The following is a 23,641-nucleotide window of genomic DNA, read 5'->3' on the forward strand; positions in this document are numbered from 1 at the left end:
ACCTTTCCTTCTAACAACACTCAATAAGCGTTTCAGAACTGAAGACACTAATTGTGAGCATCATGATTGGATATAAAAGGAGGATCTCCAAAAGTCTCAGCTGTTCACAAGCAAAGATGGGGTGAGGATCACCACTTTGTGAGCAACTGCATGAAAAAATAGACCAACAGTTTAAGAACAATGTTTCTCAATATTCAGTTGCAAGGAATTTAGGGATTCCATCATCTACGGTCCATAATATAATCAGAAGATTCAGAGAATCTGGAGAACTTTCTACACGTAAGCAGCAAGGCCGAAAATCAACATTGAATGCCCGTGACCTTCGATCCCTCAGGCGGCACTGCATTAAAAACCGACATCATTGTGTAAAGGATCTTACTGCGTGGGCTCAGGAACACTTCAGAAACCATTGTCAGTTAACACAGTTCATCACTACATCTACAAGTGCAAGTTAAAACTCTACCATGCAAAGTGAAAGCCAAACATCAACACATCCAGAAACGCCGCCGCCTTCTCTGGGCCCGAGCTCATTTGAAATGGACAGACACAAAGTGGAAAAGTGTGCTGTGGTCTGATGAGTCCACATTTCAAATTGTTTTTGGAAATCATGGACGTCGTGTCCTCTGGACAAAAGAGGAAAAAGATCATCCAGATTGTTACCAGCGCAAAAAAAAAGCCAGCATCTGTGATGGTATGGGGGTGTGTTAGTGCCCATGACATGGACAACTTACACATCTGTGATGGTATGGGGGTGTGTTAGTGCCCATGACATGGACAACTTACACATCTGTGATGGTATGGGGGTGTGTTAGTGCCCATGGCATGGACAACTTACACATCTGTGATGGTATGGGGGTGTGTTAGTGCCCATGGCATGGACAACTTACACATCTGTGATGGCACCATCAATGCTGAAAGGTACATCCAGGTTTTGGAACAACACATGTTGCCATCCAAGCAACGTCTTTTTCAGGGACGTCCCTGCTTATTTCAGCAAGACAATGCCAAGCCACATTCTCCACGTTACAACAGCGTGGTTTCATAGTAAAAGAGTGCGGGTACTAGACTGGCCTGCCTGCAGTCCAGACCTGTCGCTCATTGAAAATGTGATGTAACACAGTGGGAAACATACCACTGTCCCAGCTTTTTTGAAACATGTTGCAGGCATCCATTTCAAAATGAGCAAATATTTGCACAAAAACAATAAAGTTTATCAGTTTGAACATTAAATATCTTGTCTTTGTGGTGTATTCAATTGAATATAGGTTGAAGAGGATTTGCAAATCATTGTATTGTTTTTATTTACATTTTACACAACGTCCCAACTTCATTGGAATTGAGGTTGTAAAACCAGTCATTTGACAGAGTCATTCTAGTGGTACCCAAGGATTCCCTGAAGAGACCTAGTACCGAAGACATCCAGTCATCACCTTAGGTCAGGGGTTAGTGTCTTACAGCCATTCAGGAAGCCCCAGGACCCTAAAGACTAGGATATTCTACAGAGATATTGACAAACACCTCTGTCCACATCCTCATGACTCCATAAGCTCTTCCCAAGCATTTATCAATCTAAAAGTCAGAGGATCCAGAGACATACAGTAGTGTTCAGAATAATAGTAGTGCTATGTGACTAAAATGTTTAATCCAGGTTTTGAGTATATTTCTTATTGTTACATGGGAAACAAGGTACCAGTAGATTCAGTAGATTCTCACTAATCCAACAAGACCAAGCATTCATGATATGCACACTCTTAAGGCTATGAAATTGGGCTGTTAGTAAAAAAAAAAAGTAGAAAAGGGGGTGTTCACAATAATAGTAGCATCTGCTGTTGACGCTACAAACTGCTTGTTTAGCAATCCTGTGAATCACTAAACTAGTATTTAGTTGTATAACCACAGTTTTTCATGATTTCTTCACATCTGTGAGGCATTAATTTTGTTGGTTTGGAACCAAGATTTTGCTGGTTTACTAGTGTGCTTGGGGTCATTGTCTTGTTGAAACACCCATTTCAAGGGCATGTCCTCTTCAGCATAAGGAAACATGACCTCTTCAAGTATTTTGACATATCCAAACTGATCCATGATACCTGGTATGTGATATATAGGCCCAACACCATAGTAGGAGAAACATGCCCATATCATGATGCTTGCACCACCATGCTTCACTGTCTTCACTGTGAACTGTGGCTTGAATTCAGAGTTTGGGGGTCGTCTCACAAACTGTCTGCGGCCCTTGGACCCAAAAAGAACAATTTTATTCTCATCAGTCCACAAAATATTCCTCCATTTCTCTTAGGCCAGTTGATGTGTTCTTTGGCAAATTGTAACCTCTTCTGCACGTCTTTTATTTAACAGAGGGACTTTGCGGGGGATTCTTGCAAATAAATTAGCTTCACACAGGCGTCTTCTAACTGTCACAGCACTTACAGGTAACTCCAGACTGTCTTTGATCATCCTGGAGCTGATCAATGGGTGAGCCTTTGCCATTCTGGTTATTCTTCTATCCATTTTGATGGTTGTTTTCCGTTTTCTTCTATGTGTCTCTGGTTTTTTTGTCCATTTTAAAGTATTGGAGATCATTGTAGATGATCAGCCTATAATTTTTTGCACCTGCGTATAAGTTTTCCCCTCTCCAATCAACTTTTTAATCAAACTACGCTGTTCTTCTGAACAATATCTTGAACGTCCCATTTTCCTCAGGCTTTTAAAGAGAAAAGAATGTTCAACAGGTGCTGGCTTCATCCTTAAATAGGGGACACCTGATTCACACCTGTTTGTTCCACAAAACTGACAAACTCACTGACTGAATGCCACACTACTATTACTGTGAACACCCTCTTTTCTACTTTTTTTTACTAACAGCCCAATTTCATAGCCTTAAGAGTGTGTATATCATGAATGCTTGGTCTTGTTGGATTTGTGAGAATCTACTGAATCTACTGGTACCTTGTTTCCCATGTAACAATAAGAAATATACTCAAAACCTGGATTAATATTTTAGTCACATAACACTACTACAACCCCTGGCAATAATTATAGAATCACCAGCCTCGGAGGATGTTAATTCAGTTGTTTAATTTTGTAGAAAAAAAGCAGATCACAGACATGACACAAAACTAAAGTCATTTCAAATGGCAACTTTCTGGCTTTAAGAAACACTATAAGAAATCAGGAAAAAAAAAATGTGGCAGTCAGTAACAGTTACTTTTTTAGACCAAGCAGAGGGAAATCAAAAATTCTTGAAAGGGTAGTTGTAAAACAGCTAACTGATCATCTGCAGAGGAATGGTCTATTTGAAGAGTTTCAGTCAGGTTTTAGAATTCATCATAGTACAGAAACAGCATTAGTGAAGGTTACAAATGATCTTCTTATGGCCTCGGACAGTGGACTCATCTCTGTGCTTGTTCTGTTAGACCTCAGTGCTGCTTTTGATACTGTTGACCATAAAATTTATTACAGAGATTAGAGCATGCCATAGGTATTAAAGGCACTGCGCTGCGGTGGTTTGAATCATATTTGTCTAATAGATTACAATTTGTTCATGTAAATGGGGAATCTTCTTCACAGACTAAAGTTAATTATGGAGTTCCACAAGGTTCTGTGCTAGGACCAATTTTATTCACTTTATACATGCTTCCCTTAGGCAGTATTATTAGACGGCATTGCTTAAATTTTCATTGTTACGCAGATGATACCCAGCTTTATCTATCCATGAAGCCAGAGGACACACACCAATTAGCTAAACTGCAGGATTGTCTTACAGACATAAAGACATGGATGACCTCTAATTTCCTGCTTTTAAACTCAGATAAAACTGAAGTTATTGTACTTGGCCCCACAAATCTTAGAAGCATGGTGTCTAACCAGATCCTTACTCTGGATGGCATTACCCTGACCTCTAGTAATACTGTGAGAAATCTTGGAGTCATTTTTGATCAGGATATGTCATTCAAAGCGCATATTAAACAAATATGTAGGACTGCTTTTTTGCATTTACGCAATATCTCTAAAATCAGAAAGGTCTTGTCTCAGAGTGATGCTGAAAAACTAATTCCTGCATTTATTTCCTCTAGGCTGGACTATTGTAATTCATTATTATCAGGTTGTCCTAAAAGTTCCCTGAAAAGCCTTCAGTTAATTCAAAATGCTGCAGCTAGAGTACTGACGGGGACTAGAAGGAGAGAGCATATCTCACCCATATTGGCCTCTCTTCATTGGCTTCCTGTTAATTCTAGAATATAATTTAAAATTCTTCTTTTTACTTATAAGGTTTTGAACAATCAGGTCCCATCTATCTTAGGGACCTCGTAGTACCATATCACCCCAATAGAGCGCTTCGCTCTCAGACTGCAGGCTTACTTGTAGTTCCTAGGGTTTGTAAGAGTAGAATGGGAGGCAGAGCCTTCAGCTTTCAGGCTCCTCTCCTGTGGAACCAGCTCCCAATTCAGATCAGGGAGACAGACACCCTCTCTACTTTTAAGATTAGGCTTAAAACTTTCCTTTTTGCTAAAGCTTATAGTTAGGGCTGGATCAGGTGACCCTGAACCATCCCTTAGTTATGCTGCTATAGACTAGACTGCTGGGGGGTTCCCATGATGCACTGTTTCTTTCTCTTTTTGCTCTGTATGCACCACTCTGCATTTAATCATTAGTGATTGATCTCTGCTCCCCTCCACAGCATGTCTTTTTCCTGGTTCTCTCCCTCAGCCCCAACCAGTCCCAGCAGAAGACTGCCCCTCCCTGAGCCTGGTTCTGCTGGAGGTTTCTTCCTGTTAAAAGGGAGTTTTTCCTTCCCACTGTAGCCAAGTGCTTGCTCACAGGGGGTCATTTTGACCGTTGGGGTTTTACATAATTATTGTATGGCTTTTGCCTTACAATATAAAGCACCTTGGGGCAACTGTTTGTTGTGGTTTGGCGCTATATAAAAAAATTGATTGATTGATTGATATAGAGACACTTCTAATGGCCAGGTCCAGGAAGTCCTTGAAAGTCCGGATCTTAGTCTTGATCTAGGATAGTTGCAAACCCAGAGGCTCCTCATCTCTGAAAAAAGACTAAACAGAAGAGCACCAAGGGTCTTGTATTTGGAGGGTGGTGACTGGTGTGCATCTGAAGGATCGTCGACTCCACGGTGGTGCCCAAGTACAAACGTGAAGAATCTGGAAAATCCTTCACCTGAGCAAGGATGACCATCAAACTGATTTATTGATTAACTGGTTTGTTATTCAGTGGGGAATAACCATCATCTCTCTCCTCGGGGTCTAATATTTTGTCATTAGCCTATTTGACCCATAATTGTTCAAATAGCAGTAGCGTTAGATTTTAGGACTTTTATGGGAATATAGATCATGTGACAACGTAGGACTTTGATTTTTGACAAACTGATACCCTGAAGGCAAAAGCACATGTCAAACATGCTGTAAAATGTCATTCAAAAGTGTAATTAGTCACAGCAATGTTGACAAAGTGCTGCTGATGTGAATCATAACCTTGTGCACGTCACACTGGCAGTCTCATCCTTATGAGGAATGCTGGGAACTGGATCACAAGCCGGGACTTGTTGGATACCGTCAGTCTCTGAGGGCCACCTGATTTTTTTAGGAGTGTAAAAGACTCAGACATCTCGCGCTTCATCCGAGCTTACGCCATCCATGGTGGCATAGTGACGGTTTGACTCGAACACGCCGATTGTCCATTTCATTTTTCAGCTGTGACTCAGAACAGAAGCATCTTCAGACCGTCTCGTGTGAGGGTGCGCGTGTGGGCGGGTTGCGTGGTGTGCTGCCCTCTGGCGATAAGACAAGTCTTAAGTAAACATGAGATAGTCGGTAAACAGAGTGACGGCTACATTCTCCCTCTGATTATCTGTCAGATTTGAACCAATCAGCACCATCCTGCTGGTTTGCCGGACTCATGAATGCTGGAGTAAGTTCTTGTGTATCTAAAACAACCATCAGATTAAAAACACCAGGGTGTCAGCGTTTGCTCCCTAAGTACAGTTTTATCACTAGCAGATGACGTTTTGTGCATTTTTAACTCAGCCGTTGTTTCCACCCATGAATGTTTGTTGGATTGTTAGCAGGTTATTATTCTTTCTGTGCACACTGTCTGTGCATTTGTGAACAAAATAACTCAATGAGATTTGATTGGATTTGAACCAACATTGGTGGAATGATTGGGAGTCAGCCAAGGACAATCTGGTTAAGCGTCAAGGTCAAAATATGGGCCCAGTACCATTTAGATATATGGGGAGCTTTGGAACATCTATTCTGAGGAACTGCTTAAAGACCCACTTATGGTGACTATTATTTTTAATATTTGGATGACCCTGAAAGGTCAAACACAACATCATAACTGCTTAACTCTGTTTAGTCCATAGGCCAAACAGGTTTTCAGTACCACTAAAGCTGACGAAACAACACTTACAATCCAGTCTCAGTGTACCTTGAAAAAAATGTATAGTGGCCATCTCAGAGTGGCAGCTGAAACCAGGTAGGAGCCAATGAAGGAATACACAGTGGTCAACATTTAAAATGCTCCAATTATATTGAAAAGTATACCACATTATTTATTTTCTAAGATTCTAAAAGGTATACACTCACCGGCCACTTTATTAGGTACACCTTGTACAAGGTTGGACCCACTTTTGCCTTCAGAATTGCCTTCATTCTTGGTGGCATAGATTCAACAAGGTGTTGGAAACATTCCTCAGAGATGTTAGTCCATACTGACATAATGACATCACACACCAGTCTGACCATCATCCTCTGAACTCTGACATCAACAAGGCATTTTTATCCACACAGCTGCCACTCACTGGATATCTTCTCTTCTTCAGTTCATTCTCTGTAAACCCTAGAAATGGTTGTGGACCAGCAGTTTCTGAAATACTCAGACCAGCCTGTCTGTCACCAACAACCATGACCGTGTTCAAAGTCACCACTATTTGTGTTAACAAGCAATTGAACAGGCGTACCTAATAAAATGGCCGGTGAGTATAGTTTGGACTGTCCGTGAATGAATGGAGTTATTGAGTCAAAACAGGAAAAAATTGTGACAAAGGTCAATATCACTTTGTACAGGGGTCAAAAGGTAAAGTTATTCCAATTGGTAAAAAAGTGATACAAATTATTGGTGAGTCAATAGGATGAATAAATGGAACAGATCTGACCATAGTGAATGTTGGTCTCCAAAGCAAAGGTCAAACAAGGTGTGACTTGGATTCTATGACACATTTGATCCCATAAGGTGATAACTAAGCGAGCATGACCATAGACTGAACAGACTGTCTGCAGGATTCTGCATCGTAGTACAGAACCAGGTTGGGATCCAGATCAGTTTTGCACCTGTCAAACTTACCTGTCGGGGAGCTGAAGGGCTAGTGATCCAAACTGACAGGTGATTGACAGAAGGACGTGCTCGGAGAACCTGCAGACGAAGGTGCAGGTTGTAAAATCTTGCTGCAGCTGGTCACTGACAGTGGAGGAATTTCCCACCGTGGCAAGGACCATTTTTTTCATTCCAGACGCTCCAGACGCTGAGGGGCCTTAGAAAGAAAATACTCTCCTCCAGAGCCACGCACGCTCAGGCACTGAAACACTTCAAGCAGGGAAAGTTACACTGTGCACGTGTGTGTGTGTTTGTTTAGTGCACTGGGGTTTTTGGTGGCTGTTCAGGCAGGTCATAAAGTCTTCAGCTGACATTGTAAACTGAACATCAGATGCTCATAAATTCTCACACTGATCTGCAAACACACGTTTATCAAACACTTGCTGTGTAACTGACTGTTAATTATCAATGTGAGGAGGCTGCTCGCTGAACAACAGCAGGCATGTGGCCACTGAAAGGAAGCAGAAAGCACTCACAGAGTGCACACCTCCGCCAACACCAGGTAAAAAATGTTGTGTGCTGAAACTGCATCCATCCCTTCTTGACACTGATCTCAAACTGGTGGTTGAGGGGCCAGATAAGCCTGTGGTGTAAGGGCCTGTGGCACAGCACAAGCCATGAAAGAAGAGGCTTTGATTCAATGACCATGGAATTCCTTGAAATGAAAGAATAAGAAAAAAAAAAACCTGTAAGATAATTGGGGAAAATATGTAAAATTATAGATTTTTAATGTATTCATGTTATTTCTTTTCCCTGCCATGTCCCAAGACTAGAACTTGAACTGACTGAGGTATTTTTTCCACTGAGTGCACAAGCGGCCACGACTCGAGCTGAGTCTGAGACCACGACTCTGACATACATATCTGTGTCCAAGTCTGCAAATGTCACAGCTTTCTGATTTTTAATTGATGTTTTATATCATCCTCTTGGGTGCGTCTGAGCGCTCACACTGATGTAACAGCATCATTACTGTTTAATCTGTCACATTCCGGCTCCTTTGTGGCTCGGCAGCTGAGGCGGTGTCCGCAGCAGACGTGTCAAAGTGACCTGACAGCTTGGCAGAATTTCACCTGTTATCTCTCCTGACAGCCTGTTCTCTCTACGGACACAAAGTGATCCTCAGTTGTTTCTTCAGCGCACGCTTTTGTTCAGTGACACAAATTAGAAACAAATGTGATGTGTATGATATACTATAATGTAAATGGATTATATAGACATATAGAGCTTTCATGGTCAAAGCGCTTTACAGTGGTGCCTCACATTCACCCATTCACACACACTGATGTCAGGGTTCTGCCATGTAAGGCGCTCACCACACACCAGAGGCAACTTGGTGATTAAGGAAGGACTTTGCTTAAGGTCCCTGAGTGTGTGTGTGTGTGTATATATACACACACACACACACACACACACACACACACAAAACCCCCTCTACACACGTAACCTCTCCCACAAACACGCCACCCATAATATCCTTTTGGGGAGCACGCGTGGCCCCTTGTTCAGTCAGACAGCGTTGCGTACAGTCATCTGTGTTTCCAGAAGGTAGAAAGCAGTGAAATCAGTCACCTCCACATAAAGACGATGGCGTATTTGCCACCACTTATCTGGTGCCAGGTCATTTTGTCAATGAGGTCAGCCAAACATCCTCTACCCTAGATACATCTTGAGTTCTCTTGAGGGATCCCAAGGTCTTGTGAGGCCAGATAGAATATTTAATCCTTCCAATGTATATCTATGTAGGGAACAGATACCTCCATAGGGAGGATTCTAACCATACCACCTCAGCTGATTCCTTTTCAAAGTTCTGCACTGAGCTCCTTCTGGACATCAGAACTCCTCACCCTCTTTCTAAGGGTGTGTCCAGCCACCCTATGAAGGGTGCCCTGGTATTTCTTCCAAGGTCTCATCACTTGTTTCCGGTTGCGATGCCATTGGACAATTTTGGCCAAAAGCTGAAATATTCATGAAAGCAAAGCCTAAATCAAAAAACCCATTAAGTCCAAAGATCTTTCTGATCTGAGAGTTTGTCAACTTGTACCATGTAATTTAGAACATGCTGACAAGTATTTCAGCACCCCTCAGTTGTTCTGTTTGTCTGCTGTTGGAGCCAGAACTTGGAATACAAAGGCCTCTCTCATGTTCTTATCTTGCGCGCACACACACACGTTTCACCTTCGCTCATGTAATTGTGTGCTGATAGTGTGTTCTTTAAACAACCTCCAAACACACACACACACACACACACACACACACACACACACACACACACACACACACACACACAGGAACACAAACACATCCCCACCCACTTTCCCACTGGCAGTCCCAGAAAGTGACACTTGTGTATCCTGAGATCCAGAGCCCTGCAGGAGGTGTCGGGCCTCCCTCATAAATCTGTCCCTGTCTCTGGGCCAGACAGAGAGGAAGGAGAAGGGGGAGCTGTGGGGACAGAGACCATGAGGACTTGTTTGGATCCATCTGTTTGCTGCTTCATGATGTTTTGAGCTCTCCTGGCGGTAAATAACTCTGGTTATTCATCTGTCTCTCACTCTGTCCCATCACCTGCATTTTATTAGCTGTGTTTGATTATTGGCCCAGAGAAACTGAATGATTTTACCACTACAAGTAACAATATCACACCAAATCTTGCAACATTCTACAGTAATAACAACATGGCTGTGGTCAGTGAAAGTTCTCACTTATCCAAGTAGAACATGCACCATACCTCCACACCTATCAAAAAAAGCATCATGAAGAACCACTGCGGCTCATCATATACTAAAAAATAATGACAAACACTTCCACTTCTGTGGAAAAGAAACCAACCGGTGACGGCGTCCTGTCGCAAGCAGTGTTGCCAAAGTAACTTTGAAAAGTTACTTTATTAGTAATTTTATTAGCAGCTGCCAACAAGTTGTCCATGGAAGTGGACATCAAACCTGCTTTCCTTTTCAAGACGTCAGCCGTGAGGCAAATGTCTTGAAAAGGAAAGCAGGTTTGAATTATGGGTGTGATTTATAAATCAAAGTAATCCAGATAGAATAACTACATTAATGTAAACTCTCAAAATCTACAAAGTGAATATAAAACGCATATCTGTTAATTTTAAAGTAATGCACTAATTCTGAAGATTTGAACATTAACACACAGATGCTCAAAGGGATTGTGGGTACACTGAGCCTCCGCTCAGACTGATTGGTTGACTAATTCATTCTGTATAAAAACCAACACAAGTTAATGTAACATGTGTTTGGTGTTTACAAATAAATGTGCTTTTGTGAAATATGTCATTTTTTTCAATTGTAAAAAAAAAAAAGAAAAAAAGGCATTTGCAAAACTGAAAAGTCTGTTAAGTTGTGATTCAGGTCACCAACCATGTGATATAACTGGGGTCAAAATGGATAGAACACTGCAATCTACTGACGCCCAGTTATATCACACTGTTGTTGACCTGAATCACAATTTATTATTTTTTATTATCATTTTTTTTTACAAATGAAAAAAATGACATATTTTACAAAAGCACATTTATTTGTAATCACAAGCTTCCTCCCCTCCCAGCAGATCCAACTCACCACCAGGTGGTGATCGGTTGACAGCTCAGCCCCTCTCTTCACCCAAGTGTCCGAGACAGGTGGCCAAAGGTCAGATAATACGACTACAAAGTTGATCATCGACCTCCGGCTTAGGGTGTCCTGGTGCCACGTGCACTTATGGACACCCTTGTGCTCGAACATGGTGTTCGTGATGGCCTCGGACAGTGGACTCATCTCTGTGCTTGTTCTGTTAGACCTCAGTGCTGCTTTTGATACTGTTGAACATAAAATTTTATTACAGAGATTAGAGCATGCCATAGGTATTAAAGGCACTGCGCTGCGGTGGTTTGAATCATATTTATCTAATAGATTACAATTTGTTCATGTAAATGGGGAATCTTCTTCACAGACTAAGGTTAATTATGGAGTTCCACAAGGTTCTGTGCTAGGACCAATTTTATTCACTTTATACATGCTTCCCTTAGGCAGTATTATTAGATGGCATTGCTTAAATTTTCATTGTTACGCAGATGATACCCAGCTTTATCTATCCATGAAGCCAGAGGACACACACCAATTAGCTAAACTGCAGGAATGTCTTACAGACATAAAGACATGGATGACCTCTAATTTCCTGCTTTTAAACTCAGATAAAACTGAAGTTATTGTACTTGGCCCCACAAATCTTAGAAACATGGTGTCTAACCAGATCCTTACTCTGGATGGCATTACCCTGACCTCTAGTAATACTGTGAGAAATCTTGGAGTCATTTTTGATCAGGATATGTCATTCAATGCGCATATTGAGCAAATATGTAGGACTGCTTTTTTGCATTTGCGCAATATCTCTAAAATTAGAAAGGTCTTGTCTCAGAGTGATGCTGAAAAACTAATTCATGCATTTATTTCCTCTAGGCTGGACTATTGTAATTCATTATTATCAGGTTGTCCTAAAAGTTCCCTGAAAAGCCTTCAGTTAATTCAAAATGCTGCAGCTAGAGTACTGACGGGGACCCATATCACCCCAATAGAGCGCTTCGCTCTCAGACTGCAGGCTTACTTATAGTTCCTAGGGTTTGTAAGAGTAGAATGGGAGGCAGAGCCTTCAGCTTTCAGGCTCCTCTCCTGTGGAACCAGCTCCCAATTCAGATCAGGGAGACAGACACCCTCTCTACTTTTAAGATTAGGCTTAAACTTTCCTAAAGCTTATAGTTAGGGCTGGATCAGGTGACCCTGAACCATCCCTTAGTTATGCTGCTATAGACGTAGACTGCTGGGGGGTTCCCATGATGCACTGTTTCTTTCTCTTTTTGCTCTGTATGCACCACTCTGCATTTAATCATTAGTGATTGATCTCTGCTCCCCTCCACAGCATGTCTTTTTCCTGGTTCTCTCCCTCAGCCCCAACCAGTCCCAGCAGAAGACTGCCCCTCCCTGAGCCTGGTTCTGCTGGAGGTTTCTTCCTGTTAAAAGGGAGTTTTTCCTTCCCACTGTAGCCAAGTGCTTGCTCACAGGGGGTCGTTTTGACCGTTGGGGTTTTACATAATTATTGTATGGCTTTGCCTTACAATATAAAGCGCCTTGGGGCAACTGTTTGTTGTGATTTGGCGCTATATAAAAAAAAATTGATTTCATTTCATTTGAATATATATTTATAATACTATATATATATATATATATTATAAATAATTACCTTTCAGACAATTCCAAATGTGTTCTCCACCACATGAAGTGCATGACTGAAGCTACAGCAGCAGATAATTTCTCTGATTCTGGGAGTGATGAGAGATGGTTTCATCAGACAAGTTCTGACAGCAAATGCACCACTGGCTACAAAGTGAATGTTTTATATAGTGTGGCTTCAAGCAGGACAAAGCAGGACGCACTGGCATGACAACTGCACAGCAGTGCAAGGATCAAATTTGTACAAGTATCAAGGTTGCGTGCGCAAAGCCCTGTGGTGCACATACAACCCCTGGCAAAAATGATGGAATCACTGGTCTCAGACGATGTTCATTCAGTTGTTTAATTTTGTAGAAAAAAAGCAGATCACAGACATGACACAAAACTAAAGTCATTTCAAATGGCAACTTTCTGGCTTTAAGAAACACTAAGAAATCAAGGAAAAAAAATTGTGGCAGTCAGTAACGGTTACTTTTTTAAACCAAGCAGAGGGAAAAAATATGGAATCACTCAATTCTGAGGAATAAATGATGGAATCATGAAAAACAAAAGAACGCTAACGAGCAGATCTGATTTGATGCAGGTGTTAGTTTTGGGGATGAAAATTTACAGGGTGATTCCATAATTATTGCCAGGGGTTGTAGTCATAATCCCACAGATGGTAGCTTTGCACCATTGGCTCCTCAGCCAAGCACATACAGCAAATTGTGAAGAAATTCATATTTTGCAACTAACATTTTGTGAGACCTGCATTCATGTTTTGGGAGATTTTTTCAGTATTCATGTTTTGCTATTCACGGTTTGCGGATAATTCACGATTTGTCACCGATTCACATTTTTGGGGTTAACAACCAACACAAATACAGGGAGAACATGCAAAAAGGCCACAACCTTCTGGCTGTGAGGCATCAGTGCTAACCACTAAGCCACCGTGTTGCCTGCATGAATTCAGTTAATGCTAATGAAAAATTCCAGTTTTTAATCAACTTTAAGTCTGTCTGTATTTGGACGGCTTCACCATTTTTGCAATTTTGCCTCTATACACCACAATAGAGCAGAAATTTAAAAAACACTGAAAAATTGCTTGACCATGCAAGAAGCAGACTTATGAGGGAAGCCAACAAAACAACCATGACAGCTGTGAAGGAGTTGTGGGTTTCTGTGGCTGTGACTGGAGAAACTGTACAACGTGCCACTTTTGTCTGTTGCATTGCCAGTTATACAGCTTAATGGGGGAATGGAACAGGGAAGGATTTTCTTAAAAAGAAGACATGAAATTTCAGCTGCAGTTTGCCAGACATCAAGTGGGAGACTGGAGCCTAGATTTGATCTGTTTCATAGTATTAAGATACTTGTCTGTTCCACTACCTAATCAAATCAATTTTATTTATATAGCGCCAAATCACAACAGTCAGTCGCCCCAAGGCGCTTTATACTGTAAGGCAAAAGCCATACAATAATTACAGAAAAACCCCAACGGACAGTGGGAAGGAAAAACTCCCTTTTAACAGGAAGAAACCTCCAGCAGAACCAGGCTCAGGGAGGGGCAGTCTTCTGCTGGGACTGGTTGGGGCTGAGGGAGAGAACCAGGAAAAAGATGGAAGACATAATGAAGATGGAACACTGGTGGTACAACACACAACAGTGCACAATGAACACTTTTTCAAATCACAGACACAGAAGTCTGAAAGTCCTTCTTGATGGCTTCCCTCACTTGTCTCCTTGCATGGCCACACAGTTTTCCTGGCCCTCCATACAGCTGTACCATAACATTTCTTCAAAACTGATGTAAATGAAGTCCAAGACATATTGAGTGGCCAGTAAATGTTCATGTTTTCATCCCCTGACCCACATAAAGAAACTTGGGTGTGACTGTGTGTAGTCAGAGTAGTCCTTAGGTCCTGTTTTATGGGCTGTGAATATGGAGGGAAGGCGTATAAAACTGGCTGTAATTTCGTTATTCTTAAACCCCTTCAGTGCACATCAGTGTACAGAATGACATCGCTGCCCAAATACTTATGGAACTGCTCTGAAAACCACGACAGGAATTCAGTTTCTTTTTGGTATTTGTTTTTCATCTGTCTTCCATGTTTGCTGTCAAAAATAAGATGAATGTTGTGTTTGTTAAATGATACTGTGCTGAGCCAGCTGTGTGTCAGATTTCCTCCTCTCCTCCCGTGTTTCCTTTGACTCATTCAAACAAATGGAAACTAATCTCTGGTGAAACCAGATTTCCCCAAAAGCCCCTCGTGCCTTCAAGTGAATAACAAGGAAACGCTCCCTGCCTGAATCGTGATCTTGTTCTCTTTTAATATCTATACAAACACTCTTTTCTGAAGGGGGATTTTTACATCTGTCAGAGAGTCATCTTCAGATTTCTTGCTAAATTCATTTCAAAGGTGGATGCTGTTTGTTTTTCTTATCCTGTTTGTATCAAAATAACAGTAATTTTCTATGTATTATAATTTTGCTTTTCTGTTTTCTCTCCCAGCATGCAACTGCCACCCCTTGGGCTCCATGCCTTTCCACCTGGCTGACAGCTCACCTTGTGACCCGTCCAATGGAAACTGCGTTTGTAAGCCGGGAGTAGGCGGAGCCCACTGCGACAGGTGCATGGTGGGATACTGGGACTTCCACGACTATGGTTGCCGTCCATGTGACTGTGCAGCTGACTGTGATCCTTTCACTGGAGACTGCATGTTTGGGTGAGTGAAAAATATTAGCAGACATGAAAAAATATATTATACCTTCATTAATGGTAAATGACCACCAGGAAGAGATATTGCTTCATTTCAAGAACCTTGAGTATAGGCTGCTGTGGGACACCATCAGCAATGACCAACCTGTTGCTTATATTAGTAGATCAAGCACAATAAACAAAATGTACATGATACAATGTGTTTTCGACCTTGGCAAAGGTTAGCGTTAGGGCTGGGTTAAAAACTGAGAATGAGAGCAGAAATGAGAGACAGAAATTGAAATGTAGGCAGAAAGAAACCAAAAGAAGAATGTGAGAAACACAGCGGGACAACAAAAGAATTAGGGAAAAGAAAAATGAGAAAGACCTAAAAAGAACTGGAGAGACAGACAACGCAAACAAGAAAATGACATCAAGAGGGCAAACGGTGGATCTCAGTCACAGAGAGGGAGGGGCTAGGAGGGGCGTGGCCTGACACGCCTTCCTCAGCTCCAACATGAGCAGAGTAAAAATAAAAATACTTTATCAAGTCATGTGCCTGACACTCCCAGTGATTTAGTGAACACTGCAGATTATTTGTCATGATTTTGAAATATATGAAGTGTTTGTGCAGCTCTGACCTTTACAACTTGGAGGGAAACTCCAGCCACCCGGTCCAGATCTTCAGAGCCGAAGAGCTCTTCTCAGCCCTCCATTATTCAGGTGAGATCATGTTGCGGACACACAAATTTGCAGTGTTCCCAAAAAACCTGAGAGTTAAGATGCAGCTTTAGGGTTAGGGATAGGTTCAAATTTAGGTTGGGGTAAGAGCTGATGTGAGCTGCTGAGTCTGGTCTAGTTGTGGAGTTTGAGCCTGTTTCAGAACCCCAGCAGTTAGGAATTCTGCCAGTTAACCCATTTTATGGAAACCTGGGAGAATGGTTGGGCATGGGTGAAGGAAGAACACATGAGATTTTGGTGCAGATCTGGATGAAGGTCCATCTCAAAGGACAAAAATCACAATCAAAAGTGGATTAAGTGGATTAATTAAGGATCAAAGTTCAGTGATTTAGATCAAAGAGCAACAGCAGCAGTTCACCAGTTTTCTGTTACAATGTGAAGTCAGGAATTCCTTTTTTAAGCAAACAAGTCACAGTTATACAATTCAAACGTACCACAGTGCTGCTGTTTCACCTGTTCTTTAAACCAGATATTTGACATTTTTTAAACAGCTCCTGATGTATGTTGGCACAATTACACTACCCACTGGGCGCCTGTACTGGAGCTCTCTGATGTAGATGTCTGGGATAATTACAACCCCAATTCCATTGAAGTTGGACGTTGTGTAAAATGTAAATAAAAACAGAATCCAATGATTTTCAAATCCTCTTCAACCTGTATTCAACTGAATACACCACAAAGACAAGATATTTAATAAAGAAGAAATAACTGGTCCAGCAGTTTCTTCTTATTTCTTCTTTTTTACAAATTAGTCCTGCCTGGTTGCACCAGATTTGTTTGTGCTGTGCAGAAGCACGGTGAACTCTTTGTTTTTGCTTTACAAGATATTTAATGTTCAAACTGATAAACTTGATTGTTTTTGTGCAAATATTTGCTCATTTTGAAATGGATGCCTGCAACATGTTTCACAAAAGCTGGGACAGTGGTATGTTTCCCACTGTGTTACATCACCTTTCCTTCTAACAACACTCAATAAGCGTTTGGGAACTGAGGACACTAATTGTTGAAGCTTTGTAGGTGGAATTCTTTCCCATTCTTGCTTGATGTACAACTTCAGTTGTTCAACAGTTCGGGGTCTCCGTTGTTGTATTTTGCGCTTCATAATGCGCCGCACATTTTCCATGGGTGACAGATCTGGACTGCAGGCAGGCCAGTCTAGTACCCGCACTTTTTTACTATGAAGTCACGCTGTTGTAACACGTGCAGAATGTGGCTTGGCATTGTCTTGCTGAAATAAGCAGGGACGTCCCTGAAAAAGACGTTGCTAGGATGGCAGCATGTGTTGCTCCAAAACCTGGATGTACCTTTCAACATCGATGGTGCCATCACAGATGTATAAGTTGTCCATGCCATGGGCACTAACACACCCCCATACCATCACAGATGCTGGCTTTTGAACTTTGCGCTGGTAACAATCTAGATGGTCTTTTTCCTCTTTTGTCCAGAGGACACGACGTCTATGATTTCCAAAAACAATTTGAAATGTGGACTCATCAGACCACAGCACACTTTTCCACTTTGCGTGTGTCCATTTCAAATGAGCTCGGGCCCAGAGAAGGCGGCGGCGTTTCTGGATGTTGTTGATGTTTGACTTTCACTTTGTATGGTAGAGTTTTAACTTGCACTTGTAGATGTAGCGACGAACTGTGTTAACTGACAATGGTTTTCTGAAGTGTTCCTGAGCCCACGCGGTAAGATCATTTACACAGTGATGTCGGTTTTTAATGCAGTGTCACCTGAGGGATTGAAGGTCACGGGCATTCAATGTTGGTTTTCGGCCTTGCTGCTTACGTGTAGAAAGTTCTCCAGATTCTCTGAATCTTCTGATTATATTATGGACTGTAGATGATGGAATCCCTAAATTCCTTGCAACTGAACATTGAGAAACATTGTTCGTCAACTGTTGGACTATTTTTCACGCAGTTGTTCACAAAGTGGTGATCCTCACCCCATCTTTGCTTGTGAATGGCTGAGCCTTTTGGGGATGCTCCTTTTATACCCAATCATGACACTCACCTGTTTCCAATTAGGTGTTCTTTGAGCATTCATCAATTTCAATTTATTATTTCAATTTATTAATTTATACAGCACCAACTCACAACAAAGTCGCCCCAAGGCGCTTCACACAATTCACAACACAAATTAATCTAAAATCAAAATTAAAAGCAAGAAAAGCACAATAAAAAGATAAACTACAGTAGAATAAAAAGAAATTATAAAGCAAACACAAACAGATTAAATTAATGATAAGACAGTCTAAAAAAGTGGGTCTTCAGTCTTGATTTAAAAGTCTCCACTGTGTCAGACTGCCGAATAATAGCAGGTAGATTGTTCCAAAGAGTCGGACCACGGTAGGAGAAGGCTCTATACCCCACAGACTTCTTGTTCATCCTCGGAACACACAGAAGCCCTGCACCCTGCAGTCAACTTTCCCTGTCTTTTGTTGCCCCGTTCCAACTTTTTTGAAACATGTTGCAGGCATCCATTTCAAAATGAGCAAATATTTGCACAAAAACAAAGTTTATCAGTTTGAACATTAAATATCTTGTCTTTGTGGTGTATTCAATTGAATATAGGTTGAAGAGGATTTGCAAATCATTGTATTCTGTTTTTATTTACATTTTACACAACGTCCCAACTTCATTGGAATTGGGGTTGTATGTCAAATGCTGAAATGTAATCGACAAAGAGCTTCCTCACGTACTTGTTCTAGGCGGTTTGGGGCAGTATGAAGAGATATGGAGATGGCATCATCCCTCGATTTGTTCGCTCTGTAAGCAAACTGGCAAGGGTCCAGGGTCGCCGGGAGACTGGTTTTGATCTACTTTAATAAGAGCCTCTCAAAGCACTTCATAATCACAAGTCTATAGTCATTCAGACTGCTGGGAGAGGGCTTCTTTGGGACCGCAATGTCTTCAAGCAGGACGGAATGACGGCATGGGCGAGGGATAGGTTGCAAATGTTGGTGAATGCAGCAGCAAGCTGGTCAACACATTCTTTACTGACCAATATCAATATTAGGGTGAAAAGTCAATAATTACAATCAAACATGAGGATTAAATATTAAAGTTCAGTAGTCAGGAACAGCAGGCAGCAATCAGGGCCAGTGAACAGGATCAAAGGTCCAGATCAAAGACCAGAAGTAAGTATTAAAAGTCTGGTACATGGCATCTGGATCAGGATCAAAGAACAGTAATCAAGGTAAAATGCAGTCTACTGAGTGCCATTCTAGTATGTAATAAAGAGTTATGTGCAGTGTAGCAGGATTAATTCATTCGACTGTAACAAAGAGCACATCAAAGCATGAAAAGTTAATGGACTGCATTTATATAGCAGTCCATTAAAAGTCGACACAGGTGATGCCGTGTACCTCTGCATGTTGAGAGATGACTTTAGAAACAAGTACGGCGTCATTTTAGAGTCAGGTTGGTTCTTTACTTCATTTATTGTTCTCTGACCCCCAGTTTGGGAATGACTGGACGGGGGCCGTGTGTTCCATCACTGAGCATCCCAGAAGGACACATGAAGGAGACTGTGTGTGCGTGCATGTGTAGTTGCCAAATGCTTCCCCACACACACTATCATGTAACTGCAGCTTCCATAAGCACATTCCTCACGGCGAGTGCATTCTTAGAACGCCACATATGAACCCACACGCGCGCCTCAGGTTCCAAACGTTAACCTGCAGCCGTGTCTGTCCCCTGCAGAGAAGTGCGAGTGCAAAGAACAGGCCTTGACCAACAGTAAACTCTTCTGCACCATGAACTATGCATACGGTAAGAACTCATCTCTCATCAGCTCGCTTCTGCTGCAGCAGTTTTCACAAAACTTGCACACATTACTGAAGAGGTTCTGATGAAGGTGTGGCCTAATTGTCAGCCTCATTTACCCAACAGTTTCATCAGAACTGTCATCTGGAATCAGACAGGTTCTCATCCTAACGTGTTAACATAATGATGCCAAGCAGACATGATCGGGGCTAGTTCCTATCTGGTCCATGTGTCTGAATGCTCGTGGTTCTTGTGATCTTTAATTACAACAGTGCAAAATGGCTGTAGTTGAAAGTGCAAAATCTGACTTAAGAAAAAAATCATCTGTGTAATGTGAGGGAAAAAAGATAAGATCGGGACCACTTCAGCTTGAAATGCAAACGCAGCCCCTGTCAGATAAACTCCTGCAAAACACGGGTTAGCATCACCCTCATCCTAAAGTTTAAATCTGAGATGAAGCTGCTCGTCAGTTTAACACGTATTTGCTGCAGGCAGCTTATCGTCTTCCTCTTTAATTCACTTAGTGCTGAAGGTGAAGGTGCTGTCAGCCCACGATAAGGGCTCCCACGCTGAGGTGGAGGCCAAAGTTCAAAAGATCCTCAGTCACAACACCAAGGTGAAGCTGCAGCAGGGTCAGGTCACCCTTTACCCAGAATCTTGGACCGCACGAGGCTGCACCTGCCCCATCCTCAACCCAGGTCAGATACATACACTACAATGGTCTTGCTGCTTCCCAGTACCCTCGGGGGTTGAGGTGCCTAAATCCAGTTTTAACTGTGCTTTATGTTTAAAACACTCTTTCATGAGAAATTGCTGTTCAGGGCCCAGTTTTAAGAAGTAGTACCAACGGGGACAGACTGAGAATGACACTAAGGCTTAGTACTCAAGCTTCAAAGACTAAAAATGGCGGAGTGCTATAGGAACAGATGAGGCAAGTCAGACCCGTTTAATGCTACTCCAAAGGTTTAAAATTTAGACCACCTATTTGAGGCGGTTTAAGCCTGTTTGTCCTGGTATCCAAAAGAGCAGCAGTTGTTGTGCTTCAAAACATAGACAGGAGGCGACATACACTGAGGAAAATCAGTATTTGAACACACTGTGGTTTTGCAGGTTCTCCCACTTAGAAATCATGGAGGGGTCTTAAATTTTCATCTTAGGTGCATGTCCACTGTGAGAGACATAATCTAAAAAAAAAAAAATCCAGAAATCACAATGTATGATTTTTAAAAAAAATAATTTATTTGTATGTTACTGCTGCAAATAAGTATTTGACCACCTACCAACCAGCAAGAATTCTGTCTCTCACAGACCTGTTAATTTTTCTTTAAGAAGCCCTCTTATTCTGCACTCTTTATCTGTATTAATTGCACCTGTTTGAACTTGTTACCTGTATAAAAGACACCTGTTCACACACTCAATCAATCACACTCCAACCTGTCCACCATAGCCAAGACCAAAGAGCTGTCTAAGGACACCAGGGACAAAACTGTAGACCTGCACAAGGCTGGGATGGACTACAGGACAACAGGCAAGCAGCTTGGTAGAAGACAACAACTGTTATGATTATTTATTAGAAAGTGGAAGAAACACAAGATGACTGTCAATCTCCCTCGGTCTGGAATTCCATGCAAGATCTCACTTTGTGGGGTAAGGATGATTCTGAGAAAGCTCAGAACTACACAGGAGGACCTGGTCAATGACCTGAAGAGAGCTGGGACCACAGTCACAAAGATTACATTAGTAACACATGATGCTGTCATGGTTTAAAATCCTGCAGGGCAGCAAGGTCCCCCTGCTCAAGCCAGCACATGTCCAGGCCCATTTGAAGTTCACCAGTGACCATCTGGATGATCCAGAGGAGGCATGGGAGAAGGTCATGTGGTCAGATGAGACCAAAATAGAGTTTTTTGGAATCAACTCCACTTACCATGTTTAGAGGATGAGAACAACCCCAAGAAAACCATCCCAACCGTGAAGCATGGGGGTGGAAACATCATACTCTGGGGGTGCTCTTCTGCAAAGGGGACAGGACGACTGCACCGTATTGAAGGGAGGATGGATGGGGTCATGTATTGTGAGATTTTGACAAACAACCTCCTTCCCTCAGTAAGAGCATTGAAGATGGGTCATGCCTGGGTCTTCAGCATGACAGTGACCCCAAACACACAGCCAGGGTAACTAAGGAGGGCCTCCGTAAGAAGCATTTCAAGGTCCTGGAGTGGCCTGGCCAGTCTCCAGACCTGAACTCAATAGAAAATCTTTGGAGGGAGCTGAAACTCCAAACCTGAAAGATCTGGAGAAGATCTGTATGGAGGAGTGGACCAAAATCCCTGCTGCAGTGTGTGAAAACCTGGTGAAGAACTACAGGAAATGTTTGACCTCTGTAATTGCAAACAAAGGTTACTGTAGCAAATATTAACATTGATTTTCACAGGTGTTCAAATACTTATTTTATGCAATAAATGCAAATGAATTATTTAAAAATTATACAATGTGATTTACTGGATTTTTTTTTTTTTTTTGATTCTCTCTCACAGTTGAAGTGAACCTACGATAAAAATTACAGACTTCTCCATTCTTTGTAGGTGGGAAAACCTGCAAAACTGACGGGGTCAAATACTTATTTTCCTCACTGTATAGGGATCCCCCCCCCCCCCCAAATTCCTCACATCTGTGATAGTTTGTCTGATTTTGATTGAAAAAATTCTTTGAATCATATCAACCCAGGTACCAATCTAAAAATGTGTGGTTCACAGCGAAATGATTCCTGTTTCCATCTTCAAAACTGCCATGCAGTTTTCTGGTGGGTGAAGATAAGGAAATCGCAATAAAAACTTTAGTTTTGGGGTCTTGAACTTCACACCATAGTGTAGAGAGTTCCTTACAGTATCCTCTAAGTACCACAAACAAGAATCTCGCAGTATTTAGTTTAACACAGTAAAATTTTAACCAAAGAATATACGTAGAACTGACCTTGATTTTGCGTTTCTCTTACAAACTACATTTCCTGAGGAGAGTGTATGTTTTGACATTGATAAAAATTTCGTCTCTCTTCCTTTCATATCATTTCCCAGCACAACCACTCAAAGAGAGGTTCACATGCACAGAATATGCACTGACAGATGCAAAAATATCAAGCATGTGCAAAGGACAAGAACATTCAAGAACAACTAGTTCATACACAACTTTAGTTGAGAAGGTCCTTAATCCCCTAGTTGCTCCCGGTGTGTAGTGAGCGCCTTGTATGGCAGCAGCCTGACATCGGGGTGAATGTGAGGCATTATTGTAAAGTGCTTTGAGCGTCTGATGCAGATGGAAAAGCGCGATATAAATGCAGTCCATTTATCATTTAACTTGCCTAATGGCCCAGTCACACGGCACTTAATGAAGGGCAACGAAGCTCTAACAAAACAAGAAATCTGGACTTTCATTGACTTTCGTTGGCATCATATAACGTTTGCCCAGCTTTGTTCCTCGTCAGGATTTAAACTGTTGAAAAATTTGAACGAAGGACAACGAAAACGTCAATTAGTCCGTGTTACATTTTGCTGTCGTTCTTGACATTTTTTAATTGTTTGCTTAGTTTTTGTAACATTAGTGTTTAGTTTGACTTCGTTCGACCAGCTGAATGTTTACACACAGTGCAGAAGCCGTTTCTGAGCGCTGCTGCTGACGCTGCGTTCATGTACCGTCGGAAATTACAGGGCAAACTCAGCCTGCTTGCTTGAATTTTTTTATCTGGGTGGGGGGTCAGTTTCAATGGGCTCAGGCACCTTATATAGGGGTTGAATTAATCTTTTGTGTGGATACAATTAATTATTTTGCCACAAGCAACTGCTGAC

At 41.8% G+C, this 23,641-nt stretch overlaps 1 protein-coding gene across 1 annotated transcript in view; it reads left to right on the forward strand.

The window, feature by feature from the left end:
- Positions 1–23,641, forward strand: part of ntn4 (netrin 4) — a 67,294-nt gene that overhangs the window by 41,711 nt on the left and 1,942 nt on the right. The window contains exons 6-9 of the mRNA XM_034163159.1: positions 15,103–15,316; positions 15,923–16,011; positions 19,737–19,805; positions 20,324–20,497. Coding sequence (XP_034019050.1) covers positions 15,103–15,316; positions 15,923–16,011; positions 19,737–19,805; positions 20,324–20,497 — 546 coding nt within the window. The remainder of the gene's footprint in view (positions 1–15,102; positions 15,317–15,922; positions 16,012–19,736; positions 19,806–20,323; positions 20,498–23,641) is intronic.

The sequence above is a fragment of the Thalassophryne amazonica genome, chromosome 22 (genome assembly GCF_902500255.1).
Source record: "Thalassophryne amazonica chromosome 22, fThaAma1.1, whole genome shotgun sequence".
NCBI classification, from domain to species: Eukaryota; Metazoa; Chordata; class Actinopteri; order Batrachoidiformes; family Batrachoididae; genus Thalassophryne; species Thalassophryne amazonica.